Genomic DNA, 17,815 nt, shown 5'->3' on the forward strand with positions numbered 1-17,815 from the left:
AAAGCCTTGGCATAAGGCCGAGAACATGTAATTGATGCTGGTGAAGAGGGTGATACCATTTCCCTTGTATCTCATGCTGGGTTGCAGGAAACGTGGGACGAAGGATAGGAAACGTCGTTTCCACGTTTCCCAACCAGCCAGCCGTTTCCTATAGCGGGAAACGGCTGGGAAACGGTTGATTTTAGTAGTCTATTTAAAAGACACGTGGCAGGCCAAAAAGCGAAAAGAACAGCGGCGAATAAAAAAAAAAACGAACCGGGCCCAATATTAATAAAAAACGATTCGCCTCCCTGCACACACTTTGTGCAGAGTTAATGAACCCACAAGCCCACAGTGAGCCAGAGCATTCCACGCGACACATTCTGTAGATTTATCGTGAACCTTGAAAACGAGAGCCTGTTCTTTTAAAAAGCCCGTTTGTGGATTTTTTTTAAAAGCACCGTTTTAATAAAATTAAAATAAAAAAAAAGTTAGCTGAGCCTGCAACGTTGTTAGCTCTCTGTGAGAAACTTAGGCGCACACAACTCTCTCTCCTTCCCCCCTCTCTCTCTCTCTTTCCCCCCTTCCCACCCCTTTCCATGCAAGCACAGGAGGAGCCCCCTTGCCTTTGCTTAAACTGTGCACCCCAACCTCCTTGCATTTGCTTTAACTGTGCGCCAAGAAGGATCATTTTCGAGCCTTGCAAATGTCCCCTTGATCCTAAATACCACCTTACTCTCGCAGATGCTATTCGCCATAGAGCCTTAAAATGCAAATGCATCAATTTAGTTTCTGTCCGTGAGTGGCTTTGTTCGAAACAGCTTCAATTGGAGCAAACTCGCAGGCTTAGAAGGAGAAGAGCCCCTCTTTTTTGCTAACTTCCAATTTCAACCATGTTCTCTTCTTCTTCTTCTGTGGTCCCCCTTATCACGCCCTTCAAGCCTAAAGCACCTCATGCTCCCGAGCCATTGTGGAAGTATGTGACTGAGAATGCAGCATTCGGAAAGGGGGGCAGCAAGAAATGGGAATGTTCTTTTTGCAAAACAAATTTTGCAGGCTCCTATCCACGAGTACGGGCCCATTTACTCGGCATCAAGAACCAAGGCATCCAAGTGTGCTGCAAGGTGTCGACTGAAAATCGAGCAAACATGACTCGAGAAGACCATGAGAGCGCTATGAAGAAGCAAAAGACTGGCAACAATCTAGTCAACAAGAAGCCTACAATGCAACCGTCCGTGGAAGGTATGTTCAAGAATGCATCTCGAGAGGAAGTAGATGAGGCCGTTGCTCGATGCTTTTATGCATGTGGTATGCCGTTTTTTAATGCACGGTCTCCTTATTTTCATGACATGGTGGGTGCAATAGCGTCTTTTGGTAAGGGTTACAAAGCCCCAAACTATGACAAGATTCGCACCACACTCTTGGACAAGGAAAAAGACAGGGTTTGCAGTCGTCTCTCAGGGGTAGAGGCTTCATGGCCACACTTTGGGTGCTCCATTGTGTCTGATGGATGGACAGACACCGCAAAGAGGCCCTTGATTAATTTTATTGTCTCCAGTGCTCGAGGTGTGGTATTCAAGAGATCCATCGATACATCCGGGAGCCAAAAAACAGGGGAGTTTATTGCAGAAGCTCTTTTGGACATCATTAGGGAGGTCGGTGTGGACAATGTGGTGCAAGTAATTACGGATAGTGCTGCCAATTGCAAGCTTGCAGGTCACTTGGTGGAGCAAGCATATCCCCATATTTTTTGGACACCATGTGCAACTCATTGCTTGAATCTTCTACTGAAGGACTTGGTCCTAATCGAGTGGATGGATCGAGCTATCACCCAAGGCAAAGAAGTCCAGCAGTTCATTTCGAATCATGATGCAACAAGGGCCATGTTCAGCAAACACTCCAAGCTCAAGCTCATTAGGCCAGGTGATACTCGATTTGCTTCAAACTTCATGATGTTGCAGAGATTGGTGAAGGTGAAGAGTCCCATGAAGCAGCTAGTCACAAGCGAGGAGTGGGATGCATGGAAGAGAAACAACGAGTATGCTTTGCACATAGAGATGCAACTCTTGTCTACTCCTTTTTGGGAGGACATAGAGAAGTATGTCAAGGTCTTGTGGCCGGTCATGGCAATGCTTCGTATGGTGGATAGAGATGAACCGGTCATGGGTACGGTTTATGAGGGCATTGATCAGATGCTAGAGAAAATCAAGGAGATATTGAAAGAATACATAGATGGCAACGACAAGTACGAGGAGATTCGGGTACTTGCACAAGAGCGTTGGGAAATGCTTCATTCTCCTCTTCATGCAACAGCTTATGTCCTCAACCCAATGTGGTTTATGAAGCGACCATACAAGGACAAGGATGTGATGAAAGGGTGGAGAAAGACGTTGGATAGGGTGGGCAAAGATGAAGATGAGAAGACAGAGTACAAAGCACAATTGTCACAGTACATTGGACTACAGGGGGATTTTGCAGAGTCTTCAGCTTTAGCGGACATGCAAAAGCTTTCTCCTATTGCATGGTGGGAGAACTATGGTACAGGTACTCCTATGTTACAGAGATTGGCTATTCGTGTCTTATCTCAAGTATCTAGTGCTTCAGCATGTGAGAGAAATTGGTCCACCTATGGCTTCATACATTCCATGAAGCGGAACCGGCTGGGTCATACGAAGGCAGATGACTTGGTCTTTGTGCACAGTAATCTTAGGCTCATATCACGGAAAGATCCCTCTTATTCTTCAGGTCCATGCCAGGCATGGGATGTATTAGAGAAGGATTCTATATATGAGTGTTTTGAGGATCAGTTTGAAGATGAAGGTGTACTTCCCATGTAAACAATTTCTATCTTGTAGAATGATTGATTAATGAAATTCAGCCATGATGGTCTTCCATTGTTCTGCTTTGTTTTTCATCTTTTAATAGTGCTTACCGGTCAATGTGTGGAATGTGATGCATCTGGAAATTGCATAGGGGCTGTCCTTAATCAAGAGGGACATGCCGTGGCTTATGAGAGTCGTAGATTGCATGATGTAGAGCTATCTCTTGGCATTTATGAGAAAGAGCTCTTGGCTGTAATTCATGCACTTACTATATGGAAACATTACCTTCTTGGGGCTGATTTCACTGTGAAGACAGATCACCAGAGTTTGAGGTATTTTCTTACTCAAACTAAGTTATCAGAGAAGCATATGAGGATGGCCAATTTCCTCTCTATGTTTCATTTTCAGATCTTGCACACCTTGGGGAAGAAGAATGTAGTGGCCGATGCATTGTCACGAAAGCCGTATGTAGCAGCTATCTCGGTTGCCTCTCATGGGGACTTGTCTACCATGCATGATTTGTATCATACGGATGCTGATTTTGCCACTATTTAGGCTGATTTGATGGCTGGTCATGCACATGCCTCATATGATCAAAGAGGGTTATCTCATGAAAGATAATTGCCTATGTGTGGTGTTTGACATGAGGCAAAAGGTTTTGGATGAGTGCCATGCTCCTCCATATGCTGGTCATAGAGGCATAATGCCTACTACGCACATGATTGAGCGTTATTTCTTTTGGCCAGGTATGCGGAAGGACATAGAGGCACATGTACGTGCATGTATCACCTGTCAAAAGGTCAAATTTGATAGGCAAAAGGCACCAGGTTTGCTTCAGCCATTGCCTATTCCCACGCAGCCATGGGAAAGTATTACAATGGATTTCATTATGGACTTGCCACGTACCCAACAGGGTAATGATGCAATTTGGACAATTGTGGACAGGTTTAGCAAGCAAGCTCATTTCTTGCCGGTCAAAAAGACCATCAAAGCTGAGCATATGGTTAAAATATATCTTGCACAAGTGTTCAAACATCATGGAATGCCGAAGTCCATTGTGGGGGATAGAGATCCGAGGACTACAAGTCTCTTTTGGCGGGCCTTATTTGATAATATGGGCACCAAATTAGACTTCTCATCAGCTTATCACCCTCAAACGGATGGGCAAAGTGAGGCTGCAAATTCAGCTGTGTTGGATCTCTTGAAATGTTATGTGGCGGATCAGAAGTCTTCTTGGGAGAAGTACTTACTGCTTGTGGAATTTGCATACAATAACACAGTACATGCATCTACGGGAAAGGCCCCGTTTGAGATTGTTTATGGTAAGGTGGTTTTGCCACCCATCCTTCGCACAAAGGATGAGATATTTGTAGCTGATGAGTATGTAAGAGACTTGGATATTGCTTTTGCTCAGGTGCGGACAGCCATTGCAAGGTCACAAGACAAGCATAAAAAGGCTGCCGACAAGCATAGAAGGCAATTGGATGTTAAAGAGAATGATTGGGTATTGCTGAAATTTGAGAAAGCAAGACTTGCAAAGAGGCTTGGCAAAGAGGGTGCATATCCTAAGCTTGCAACCAGGTACTATGGGCCTTTTTGAGTGATCGAGAAGATCAATGATGTGGCTTTCAGATTGGCATTACCTAGTCATTGGCACATACACAATGCTTTTCATGTGAGTCTCTTTTGCAAGTATGTAGGGCCGGAGACCAGTGAAATGGTCATTGAGGACCCACCAAAAGTGGATGAGCTTGAGGAGATCTTGCAGCCAGAGCAGATTGTGTATCACAAGGAACGCAAGCTTGCTGCAGGCAAAGTTGTGAGGCGTTACCTTGTGAAGTTTAAGAACTATCTTCCCATTCATGCTAAATGGGTAGATGAAGAGTTCTTCAAAGATTGCCCACATGTGCTTCAGACATATTTGGATGCATTTCAGTTGCGGACAACTGTTTAGAAGCGGGGGGGAATGTCACCATTTGGCCTCCCGAATAATTCCCTCTTGCTTTCACACTATGTACATATTGGATTGGTGTCCATGGCTTATGGAAGGTGCCTATGCATGTGATTGACACGTGTCATGCTGTATAGTTGGATATGATATTCCGCTGGGACTTGACGTTATCATGCCCGGAATATCTGGAGGACTTGGCTTTCCGTTGGGACTTGTGCCTTTGTGTACATGCCCGGAAACGCCTGGAGGATTGGCTTTCCACTGGGTCTGGTATCGCATATACTTGCTGGAAATGTCTGGTCTTATATGGTTTCATGAACGGAAATCGCTCATGCCAATGCTGCATTGCATAGCATCTTTATGTGCTTGCTTGCAAATGAAATTGCATGCTGTTTTCATGCCTGCATGACCTATGTGTAGTTCCGGCTAGGGGACGCCCGCCCGTGAACCGTGCATGTGAAACTGTCTGCTGACATGGTTGTGTGGCATGTGAACAGGTGGTAAGTATTACCCAATCTAGGCTCGAATAGCCCTTAGGACTTAGCCAATATTTATAAGTGAGTGCGTTCCCACTTCATTAAAGTTTGGGTGCCCAAAAGTCACTTATAAATTATGACCGCTTCCAAGTTCACACTCACTGAAGTCTCGAGGCGGACTAGACTCAATGTCCAGGATCTGATCCTCCCCTTTTACTCATTAATGGGCATCTCCCCATGTCCCTTCACGTGATTGGACCCCAATTCACTTACTTATTAAGAGAAAATTCGTGTTTTCTCTTCATGAGGATTTTTGGAGGCTGAAAACTCTGTTTTTCCACCATTTCTCTCCATTTCCAAGCTCTCCATAGCCATACCCAACTTGCTAGGGTGTTTTCCAAGCTTCCAAGAGTGTTTCCAAGTGCTAATCACTCTCCTACTCATTCCCAATGACTGAAATTCAGCAAAACAGCTCTCATTTTTGCTGTAATTTCTGGTCTTTTTGCTGAAACCCGGGGAAAAAATTTTCCAAATTCCTAAATGGATCCTATCACTACAGTGGTTGGGCGGTTAGCTAACCCATGGGATTGAATGGGGTTAGGCTGGACTGATGGATCCCTAAAATGAATCTCAATTCTGTTAAGTTACGATAGTTGAAGTAAATCCTAGATAATCCTTGTTCTATGGAAAAGAATCAACGGCTGCGCCTCTTGATGAGGAAAAAAGCGTTGGACTCTATGATCCAGGGCAGGACTCCTTGTTTAGCCGCCCTGTGTAGTATTTCTCTTGTCCTATGTGCTCTTGAAGATGTTGCTACCTTGCTTGGTAGAACATAGAGCCAATGGTAGAGAATATGGGCACTGAAGTCGGGCCGGGCATCAAGGCAGCTCCTTGGTGATCTACATCGACATACCATTGTTTTCATTTCATATGCATTGGCATGGAGGATTTGGCAATGGATGCCCGTGAAGCTATGTATTGAATTTCTCCAATAGTAATACAATTTACTCAAGGGAGGGGTCGGCCGTTCCGGCTCATTGTGTGTCTCTTGTCAATTCAGCAATTTACTTCTTGTATTTGAGCAAGTGTCCTTCAAATCTTAGTGTATTTAAGTGTATTGATTAGCATTGTGTTCAACCAAGTCACACAGTGAGAATGAGATCATCCACATAAAGGATGATAAGCGTGACCATGCCGCGTTCCCGAAAGAGATATAGGTTCGGATCTGCAACCGATCTCTGAAATCCAGTCCGAATAAAGAAGGAATCAATCTTCTGATTCCAAGCCCTGGGAGCCTGCTTAAGACCATACAAGGCCTTACGTAACCTGTAAACCATCCCTTCAGATCCTGGAACAATAAAGCCTGGAGGTTGCTCAACGTACATCTCCTCCTGCAGGTCACCATTAAGGAACGCAGATTTTACATCCATTTGATACACGGGCCACCTCTGAGAAGAAGCAAGGGCAAGAACGGTCCGAATCGTGGACATCTGCACTGTCGGTGCAAAGGTATCCTCATAGTCGATGCCTGGCCGCTGAGCATAACCTTTAGCCACAAGTCTGGCTTTGTGTTTGTCCACCGACCCATCAGACGCATATTTGGTCTTAAAGACCCATTTGACACCAATGACTGACCGCTTCGATGGCCTCGGTACCAACTCCCAAGTGTTATTCTTCTCGATGGCATCAAGTTCCACCTGCATGGTTTTCCTCCAAGTATCCTGTGAAAGGGCTTCCTTTACGGAAGTGGGCTCTTTGTCCCACATGATACGAGACATCAAAGCATAGTTCACATGAAGAAGCTCCGCTGTATTGCTTTTATCTCGGACTCTATGTGATCTTCGAGGGCCGTACTCTGTGGTCCACTCGGAGGGTAGCTCCGTGACACCCGACTCCCGAAGGGTGTCTAGCAACCACCTAGGTACTCGAACAGATCGTGGAGCCTCCTGTGGTCGCGGGGGCTCTACTCCAGCTGCGGGCTCAACCTCCTATGCTGATTGAGGTTGATCAACTGGAATGATGGTCTGGGAATCATCATCAGACTCCTTTGGATCTCCAAGAAGTGGCGGCTCCTCGACAATGGATATACTGGAACATGCTCCGTCAAAGACCACATCCCGGCTGACAACAATCTCGTTCCTGTCTGGATCATACAATCTGTATCCCTTGGAAAGAAAGTTATACCCCACAAATACAAGCTTGCGGGACTTGAAGTCAAGCTTCCCCCTCTGCTTCTTCGGAATATGTACATACGCGTCACTCCCAAAAACACGGAAGTGCGGGACATCAGGTTTCCTGCCAAAGTATGCCTCAAATGGAGTCATATGGGGTACTGAAGTCGTTGGAGATCGGTTGAGGGTATGGACAGCCGTTGCCATAGCCTCTCTCCAAAGTGGACGAGGAAGATCACGATGCTCCAGCATTGTCCTCGCCATCTCCACCACAGTCTTGTTCTTGCGTTCAACAACTCCATTCTCCGAAGGCGATCCTGTATTGGCCAGTTCCCTTTTGATGCCATGATCTGCACAAAATCTGAGAAATACAGTCGAGGAGAATTCACCTCCTTTATTAGCCCTGAGAGTCTTGACCTGAAATCCAGACTTTTTCTCCACCATCACGTGCCAATCCTTGAACCGAGCAAAAGCTTGGTCCTTCTGGGAAAGAAAGTAGACCCACGTGAATTTGGTACAATCATCAACAAGCAGCATAAAGTAGAGAGATCCTCCCAAAGATGGTGTCTGCTGAGGTCCACACAAGTCAGTGTGAATCAACTCCAATGGTTTCGAAGCCCGCCTGGAAGCCTGCTTCGGAAAGGATTCCCTGTGCTGCTTACCACGTATGCAAGAACTGCAACGCCCTTGCCTACTACCAACATCTGGCAAGCCAACCACCATTTGGTCTTGGAAAGCTCGCCTCAATGCATCCACATTTAAGTGGCCAAAATGAAAGTGCCACAAATCGCCGATGTGAGAACCTGTCAATGAGAGCTTGTAGATACCATTCTCCACACCGCCTTCCCAAAAAACCTGGCCAGTCTCTCGGTCCCATAAAGCAACTGAATGCTCCTCAAATTCCACCCGAAAGCCAGTCTTGCCCTTCATGCACTGACAGAAGATGAAAACCTAGAGCAGGGACATAAAGAACACGGGACGCATGCTTGCCCCCCTTGCCGTCGGGAATAATCTCCATCCGGCCCTCACTATGTATCGGAATAGTGGAATTATCGCCAATAAACTCCATCCGGCCCTCACTATGTATCGGAATAGTGGAATTATCGCCAATAAAGATGCGACCTGATTGCCGTTTCAGATCCAGAAAGAAGTCACGGGATGGAGTCATCTGCCTGGAAGCACCACTGTCAAGAATCCATTCCCGCGTATCCTTCGCGGTGAAGCCAACTGCCTCCTCGCTCGAAGATGATGAGGCATCGGAGTCCACCATCTCTAAGTGCACAAATGCCGGAGTCTTTGCAGCTGAGGCTGAGGAATCAGCACTCTTCCCTGTCCGCTTAGGGCACTTTCTCCAATAGTGGCCTTTCTCGCCACAATCACTACAGGATCTTTCGGCCTTCAGCTTCTCTCGTTCTGAATCAGGCTTCTTCTCAGAAGACTTCTCTGGTGAAGCCTTCCCTTCGCCCTTGTTGTTATTCCGGCCTTTCGACCGTTGGCCAGTTAAGGCCTTTGAACCTCCGCTGTGAGGAGGGCGTAATCAACGAGGAATAGAAAGCAGAATACTGAGCAGGCAAGTGGGACAGCAAAGTGATGGCCATGTCTTCAGATGATATCTCTTTCCCAGCTTGTAGGACTTCCTGCTGAAGGGCCTGCAGCTTGTTAATGTGTTCCCGCATCGTCGAAGACTTTGTAGGGTTCATAACCCGCATCTGCACTTCCAAGGAGATCCGTTTCATGGGTGATACCATGTTATACAAAGAAGCCAAGTGCTCCCATATGCCTCTTGCCAGCGTCATGTGCTTCACATGATTGATCACTTGTGGTGTGCAGTTGAGGAAAATAAATGACCGGACCCTGGCGTTGACACGATCCTACATGTGTGCCTGTGCCTCGCGGTCCTTCCTCGTTGACAGTAACTCCCCTTCCTCTGCTTCCGGCCGTGGAACCCCGATGATGATAAAATCAGCAAGGTCATATGACTCCAACACCGACTCCATCATGACCTTCCAGATGCCGTAATTGGACCCGTCCAACTGAGGATCCACTGGGAACGTGGGGAGAGTCGGAATCTTCACGTGCTTCTCAGCCATCTCTAGGAAATCTGCCATCGTGGGGAGTAACCTGAAAGGGTGGTTGGGTGGGAAAAAAAATCTGTAAAGCCTGCAAGTGGCTGTCGAGCCCCTTTGGCCCGCCTTTCTCTTGCACCTTCTCTTCCCGTAGAGTCCAAAACAGTCCACCAATCAGCAACCTAACAATCCCCCTCTTGCTCAGAAAAACTCCCAAGATCTATCACGAGCCTAGGGCTCTGATACCATGTCAGAATATGCAGCGGAAATGATAACCAAACTTGGGTAGACAAGAGCAAGTAGAATGCAGAAAATAGACAGCACAAGAAACACAGAGAGATAGGTGTGTAAACTCTTCTCTATACACAAGATCCCGCAGAAAACTGAATGAGGAAGTGGTGGGGGCATGGGGCCTATTTATATGCCCCTATGAGAGTAGTCGGTCAGCACTGAAGGGCCTCCACGACTGCATGAGCAATCGGCCAGCAATGAAAAGGTCCACGGCTGCATACATCCAGTCGGCCAGCAGTCCAGAAGCCCACGAATGATGTGTGGGCAGTCGGCCAGCCACAGGACTGCAGATGGGACAGTCGGCCAGCCCTGAAGTGCTCCTGCCAACCTCTGGCATCCCTCCCCACCACTGGAAAAATGGGAAAAAATAGGAAAAAATACGGGGAGTGAGGAAAAATGATAAAACACCTTATACAGGGCGGGCACACCCACAACAGAGGCCCTGGTGTATAAATATAGACAGGAGATGACTTCTCAAAGAGTACCTGATGGCTGTGTTGGTGAAGCCAAACTGTAGGCGAAAAGACCAGCAGGTGCTGTCCAGAAAACGCAGCAGCAAAGGGCTGCAGATCTGAGAGAAAACGCAGAGGAGAGGGTGCTGAAAACAGGGCTGAATCTGGGACAGCAAAGAGGTTGCTAAACGGGAGCGATGATACCATGAAAGAGTGCATAGAGCGGAAGCAGAGTGGCACTAGAATGTGCTGAACAGAGAGTGCAAGAGAGAGAGAGATATGGAGAGAACTATGCTGAATATACTGAAGCAAAACAGTCCCAAGCAAGAGACAGTACAAGTCTCATAAGTGAGGGAGCAAAATATGTACAAGACTGAATGAGAAATGAGAGTCCAGCACCCACTATTTATAGTAGGGGGAAGCTGGCCGACTGGAGCTGCAAAAGAGGCCGACTGGAGCTACTGGACAAGGCCGACTGGAAAATGCCAGGAAGGTTGGGAAAAATCCTAGAAAAATACTAGAAAAAGGGGTGGCCAGCCCACAAGCAAGGGCCATGCAAAAGGGACCAAATGGGCACCATAAAAGAGCAGAATCTGGGGATGAATGTGCTAACACCAAGAACCATCTTTCTTTTGTACCAAAAGCACTGGTGAACAATAAGGCGAAGAGCTTGGCTGAATCAACCCTTTGTCCAATAGATCACGCACTTGGCTCATTATCTCTTCTTGTTGGGCTGCACTCACCCTATAGGGTGGCTTATTCGGTGGTGAACTTCCAGGAATCAAATCAATCACATGATCCTCAAGCCTAGCAGGCGGCAACTCCCCTGGCAAAGTCTCTGAAAAACAATCTTGAAAACTTTTGAGAAAATCCAATCTTTCCTTGTCCAACTCAGACAGGTTGGAATCTGTAGTATCCTGATTCTCTTTAACATACACTAAGTAAACAGAAAGATGTTTCTTGATTAAACGAGAAATGGCCGAGGCCGATACAACAGGAATAGATTCTCCTTTAAGCTTTATATCAAGATTGTGTTCCTTATTCTTGTGAGTGAGAGTAATTTTCCTATTGAAAGTATCTACCACCGCTTTAACTTTATGGCACCAAGGCATACCCAACAAAACATCACAACCCTCCAACGGCATAATGTAGAAATCTTCCTCTCTGTCCGTGTAAGTCTGCACACTGAGACGCAATTTCCCAATGAACGGTGTAACCTCAACTGTATGTCCAGGACAAGCCAAAGTAGCCTCATGCAACACACCCATCTCTTCTGGTTTGATGCCCAACTTTGCCGCAAGCTCGGGGGTGATGAAGTTTGCACGAGCCCCAGGATCGAAAAAGATCAAAATCTCCTGATCTCGAAGTCTTCCCCATGCTCTACACAACTCTGAAGATGCGTCCCCTTGCTTCAACCCTATCAAGTCAGGTACCAATCCAGCAGACGGTTTCTATTTCTTTGCTTTAGGCTCTTCCTGTGAGTCATCTGCGTTTTTATGTGCTCTCTTCGGACACCTATAGTATTGATGTCCCTCTTCTCCACAAGAGAAACATTTGTTGGCAGCTATAAGTTCTTTCTTTTCTTCATTTGTTCTTTGAGGTAAGGGTTGAAATTTCCTCTTCTTGGATTGCCCCTTCCCTCGTGGTTCAGTGTCTTTGTTGTCCTTTGACTGCTTTGACTCTTTAAATGCTTTCTTTGAGAAGAGACGTTGATCCTTAAATCCTGACATCTGACCAGTAAGCATGGCATATCCAGTCTGAGCATTTTCTATCATCTGAGTCAATGTTTGTCTACACACAACTTGTAAAAACTACATTTAACTTTAATTTTATCTGAATCTTAAAAAGAATGTAGTAGCAAGTTTTTGGCAAAGATTTCAATTCAGATCTCAGGAGAGAAGATCATCCCCTTTTAATGTACTCCTAATTGGTGCAAGCAACATGTACAAATAGGTACAGCCGGGGTACAGGAAGTACAGTAGGTACAGCAAGTACAATAGGTACTGTTGGTACAGATGCAGATATAGCAGGTACAACATGCATTGTTGGGACAGATGCAGGTACAATAGGTACAGTAAGCATAGCAGGTACGATTGGTACATATGCAAGTACATCAGGTATTGTTGGTACAGGTGCAGGTACAACAGGTATAGTAGGTATTGCAGGTACATCAGGTACAGATGTAGGTACAACATGGCAGCAGGTACAGCTGTCAGCAGGCAAGTATAGTACATGCGACCGCTCCCTATAGGAGGCCTACAAATCAAAAGACAATATACACATATTTAGAACACTTAATTTAACTGATATTAACAATGGAAACAACATCAGTAACATAAATATTGGAAATACTGAAAATACACATGACACCAGCACTGGGGCCGGAAAGGGCCGCCCCCCTCCTCAATACATTTTGTATTTCTTGGAGTATTTATATGTACAAGTGTCACGGGCCTGATAGGCCAGATTTCTCCACCAGGGAGTGAAAACAACCAAACAAACTGGTTCAAGTCGATGAAGATGTGTTGTGCGGAGTAGCCTCAAATCTCAGGCTCATTCCCACCTTCACTAGGTGTATGCATGTGCACATATAATGGACGAAATCTCCCTTTCATGAAACTTGTACAAGAAGTTCCTGTTGGGCACAAAACTGCGCGACAGAAATATAAAAATATGTCCTGGTCTTCCTATGGAGTGGCAGTCCCATAGGTAAGACGCCATCCTGCTGGCCATACACGGGTGGCACCAACAGGCTCCCGTCCATACAGTACGAAACAAGTCACACACGGGTGGCACGAAACTGGTTCCCCTCCATGTGACGCAGCACTTGTCACACACGGGTGGCACTAATCTGGCTCCCGTCCATGTGACACCAAAAGATTGGCCCTTTCACATGGGACACTGGCTTGGCTCCATGTGAACATGGCACAAATCTGGCCGCTCTATGGAGTGACAGTCCCATAGAAGTGGCTCCAGAAATGGAGATGGACCAAATGGTGACAGTACAGCAATAGCCGGGTGCAAGGATAGGCGGGTACAGTTTCTGCATTTTCTGCTACTCATGACCACTAACTCACACTACCCTCTGAAGTGCCCATGTTCCCTTCCATCTGCTCTCTATTGTTCCACCCATACAAGGTAGAAACAATCTTCAAGAGAGCACGTAGGACAAGAGAACACTACACAGGGTATGTTGTGCTTGACACTACCCTCTGAAGTGCCCATGTTCCCTTCCATATGCTCTCTATTGTTCCACCCTGACATGGTAGAAACAATCTTTAGGAGAGCACGTAGGACAAGAGAACACTACACAGGGTATATGAACCATGAGTTTCATAAGTCCAATGCATCCCCAATAAAGGGAGCCAAAAAGAATAATCCATAAACCTGAGGATAGATCCAAATCCCTAGAAAAGAAGTCCAGAAATCCATAGACTTGTATACCATAATCCTTGTATACCATAACTCTTACCACCTACTCCGTGCTAACCACACACCTTGGACTAAAGGTGGGCTTTATTCATAAAAGCATCATATCCATGAGATATCCAAAGATTTCTTCTCTATAAACTCGGACATATTCGTCCATAGAAATTGCTTGTGAAGCCCAATATCTATATAAATCTCGTGCAAGAAAGAAATCTCCATAGATATAATCCATCCCAATAAAGGGAACTATGAAAAGAATTCATCCCATTAAAGGGAGCCATAAACAATGTTTCCCTGAAACCATCTCAAGGCAAACAACACCACCTTTCTCCTTGCATAGCTATACAAGGGTTAGTGAACATCAAAAACACTTCATAGTAAATAGCCAAAGCACTAACTTTGCAAACTTAAAGTATGCTTAGCTTTTCTTTGCCAGGTTGGTCATGAAGTCAAAAGAAATATCTCGTCACCATATCCTTAAGATATCCTGAGATATATCTCCGTATAGCTTGCCTATAAGCTTGATAATATAATCCACAATATCCATATGGAAAGAGTGCTAAATGTGTGTACATAAAGTCAACTCCATACTTCCAAGATAAATTTTGTGAATTCATAAATCCTTAGACCAAGCTGTCTATTGCTCATGCTCTTGCTTCATAGGCTCGGAAGTGGCTGGCCATGCTTAATAGCAATGATGGTAAGTGTGGTCCCCACTTGAGATCTTTTCTCTTCCTTATTGATAGAAGGAAGCCTCCGCTTCCAAGAAAGCCTATGCTCTGATACCAATGTACCTCGTGGCGGTGCCCGGGGGACTAGGGCCTTTGACACACTTGTTGATACCATCAATGCATATTAAAACACTTAAACATGGCCACAACCTTAACATATATCCATCATCACTTTGCATGAAACATAAAAGCTGGACAAAACATCCACAAATGCTGAAAATGGAGATTGCACATGTGACACCGCATAGAGGCCGGAATGGGCCGACCCCCCCCCTTGGAGTATTTTATTACCCAAGGAGAATAATATCATGTACAAGCTTTGAGGGCCTTACTCTCCCCACGGGAGATGCCGGATTATCCATATACAAATGCCATAACACAGCCCAACACGAGGCTACCAAGCCGGAACATAGGCTATAGAAATGCCTAGCCAACAATATAATCCATATACCTCCGTGTGGATACTAATTCTTTCCCAAAAACCACGGGTCTTCATGCAATAGAACTGGCACAACAAGTACAACTCTCCATTCAGCCGGTACAGTAGGTACAATGGCTGGTATAGTCGGTACAGTGGCTGGTACAGCCGGTACGGTGGTTGGTACAGCAAGTACAAAAGTTGGTACAACTGGTACAATGGGTGGTACAGTAAGTACAACAAGTACAAGGATTGGTACAGCCAGTACAATGGCTGGTACAGCAGGTACAAAGGTTGGTACAACAAGTACAATGGCTAGAAATCATAATAAATGATTAAATACCCTTGCCTTCAGTATTTCTTCGCGATGGAAGCCTCCAAAACAGTCCCCAACAGCCGGTATTCTTCATGGGTAGCCTTCAAGAGAGAGAGAAAGAGAGTAGCCATCATTAGGGAAGCCTTCAACGGTGGTAGAGGCTAGTGTGCAGCAAGAGAGCCTCTATTAATGAAGAGAGAGGGCTCCAATTTATAGGTTTGGGCCTCCCATGAGCTAAAATGGCAAGAGAAGGCTACAATGACAAGTGGAAAGCCACACAATAGTTGGAGTGACAAGTGTGAGGCCACTTGTCTCACTTTGATCCACTCTCTTGCCACATGTCCCAATCTTAGAGATGGGTCCTTCCATAAACTTTATCTCTAAAAATATCCCAATTGGTAAACATTCTGTCATAGGCACTTTGCCAACTCTTGGTATCTACTCAATTCCAGATGTAATGACGTGAACAGAATTTCCATCGGAGTCGGGCCAAAAATAGCAACTCTCCTAAATTTTAGGAGTGTGGTCCTTTGTATTCTAGGATAATCCCCCATTCCCAAAGCTTGTACTTGAGCCATCAGTTCAGACCAGATCTGCCCCATAAATCAGTCCATGAAGCTCCAAGATGGCTCCAAACGTAGTGCCAAATCAGTCCCAGAAACAGCCCCAAATCTGCCCAGCAACAGTCCACTGTTGTACAGCCAGTTCTGAGGGCAAGAGAGAGACACAGAAGCTGCAGGTTCACAATCCTGTATATGAGGGACCAGAAGAGACAGAAAAGAGTGCTTCTGTACGGCCTCTACATGGGCGACCAGTAGTAGAGAGAGAAACTTGCTGCTGCCGGGTACTGTGTATGAGAAAGCAAGAGAGCACCTCGCCTTTTAGCCCTCCCCTCCTCTTCAACGCCTCAGCTCAGCCCCCCTTTTTCTGGAGTTGGCCAGCTCTAAAAGGGTGGCCCATGCTTTTTGCCTTCCAAAAGTGGCTGTCGATGCTAATAATGTCCAAACTTATGCTTTCTTTAGCCAAGGATGCTATAAGTGGTAAAAGTCGGCCATCTTTAGTATCCATGCTATAAAATTATCTCCAGAAGTGGGCGCCCAGATTTTGTTTCTCTTGCTAAACCCAAAAAGCTTGCCCACATGTCCACGTATGATGTCCATAAAATCCCTTGTAAAGTGCACAAACCTAAAATATCAGTGTGAACACCTAACACCTTCAGAGAAACGTTTTTTTATTCTTTGGCATCTCCCATCTTTTGTGGAAAATCTCTGTTCTCACCTTGGTTTCGTTATGTGTGGGCTTCCCCCAAAACACTGGTCAAAGGTGGGTAAAAAGCCAAATGGTGACATCCCTGTTAGCATTTCATCCCTGTATGCTACCCATATTTAGCCCGTATTTGTTTCCTTTTATGGCCCTTGCTTGTGGGCTGGCCTCTCCCATTTATATGTTCGTTCTTGTTGGTTGATTTTGATCCCACCGGTCGGTGTGGAATGCTTGGATGAACACAATGCTAATCAATTACTTCGGTAGACAAGAAGGTTGAGGGATTTAGCACAGGAATGACGACGAGCGTCAAGTTTGAAGCTTAGGGTGCTAAATTAGTGATTCAGGGCATCGAGTTTCTGCGAGATTTTATGGTTGCCTCTCTTAAAGGAGTAGACATAATTCTGGGAATTCAGTGGTTTCACAAGTTCTAGCCAGACATTGAATTAGACATGCACACGTTTCGGATTATCCGGAATGTGTCCAAAGCCCAGTGACCATTAAGTGTGAGCCAGGAATCCTGAACTTTCCTCTTATAAGCCACTTGTAGGCTAAAAGAGAAATCAAGAAAGGCACACAATGTGCGATGATTTATATCCAGACTACCCAATGGTGGTCAATGCTTCTGGGCGCTCCATGAAAAGTTTCAGAAGATTTTTCTTAAGAACAATCTCCCTCTCCAATCCCATCTGTCTAGACCAGAGGACCACAAGATAGACCTCCTCCTAGGCTTGGATCCCCCGAGCAAGTTTCCATACTGCCTATCCAAGGCAATGGAATCAGAGTTAGATGAGTTGGATTGCCAACTCGAAGAACTATTGCAATCTGGCTTCATACGTCCTAGTGTGTCGCCATTTGCAGCTCCGATTCTGCTCGTCAAGAAGAAAGATGGATCTTCCTGATTGTGTGTCGATTATCGTGCACTCAATAAGCTGACTATCAAGAGTAAGTTCCCGATGTCTCGAATAGATTATATTCTTGAGATGTGAATATATGCTCTTATATGTGTGTGTGTGTGTGTGTGTGTGTGTGGAGTGTGTGTGTGAGAGCATATCTTGATACAGAGTTCTACACTCACTATTGGGCACTGATGACGTTAGTGGGGATGTCATAGTATCTAGTCCATACTATGCATAATGGAGTTGATAGTTATATAGTCTTGTGGGTTGACTACCATGAGTATATAACATGCACGTTCCTAAAAGGTGAAATTGGGCATGTTCCTGGATTCATCTAGGTATATATATATATTATTGAGAGGCTAAATGGCACCAAGGTGTTCTCAAAACTGGACTTGAAGAGTGGGTATCACCAGGTTAGGATTGTTGAGGGGGACATCCCCAAGACAGCCTTCCGTATGGAACAGGCTCACTATGAATTTGTGGTCATGCCTTTTGGCTTGACGAACAACCTAGCCACATTTAATCGCATGATGGTGCGGGGTTTCAAG

At 45.5% G+C, this 17,815-nt stretch overlaps 2 protein-coding genes across 4 annotated transcripts in view; both read left to right on the plus strand.

Annotated features, from left to right (window-relative positions):
* LOC147641547 (Thioredoxin superfamily protein) overlaps positions 1-17,815 on the plus strand; it is a 64,029-nt gene that overhangs the window by 26,011 nt on the left and 20,203 nt on the right. The gene's annotated exons all lie outside the window — the stretch shown is intronic.
* Positions 873-2,816, plus strand: LOC147641548 (uncharacterized). Its single transcript, XM_086782663.1, has one exon. It carries the CDS (start codon positions 873-875, stop codon positions 2,814-2,816), a length of 1,944 nt encoding a protein of 647 aa, XP_086638789.1.

This window comes from Cibotium barometz, chromosome 1 (genome assembly GCF_041138505.1).
Source record: "Cibotium barometz isolate CiBa-2024 chromosome 1, ASM4113850v1, whole genome shotgun sequence".
In the NCBI taxonomy this organism is placed as follows: Eukaryota; Viridiplantae; Streptophyta; class Polypodiopsida; order Cyatheales; family Cibotiaceae; genus Cibotium; species Cibotium barometz.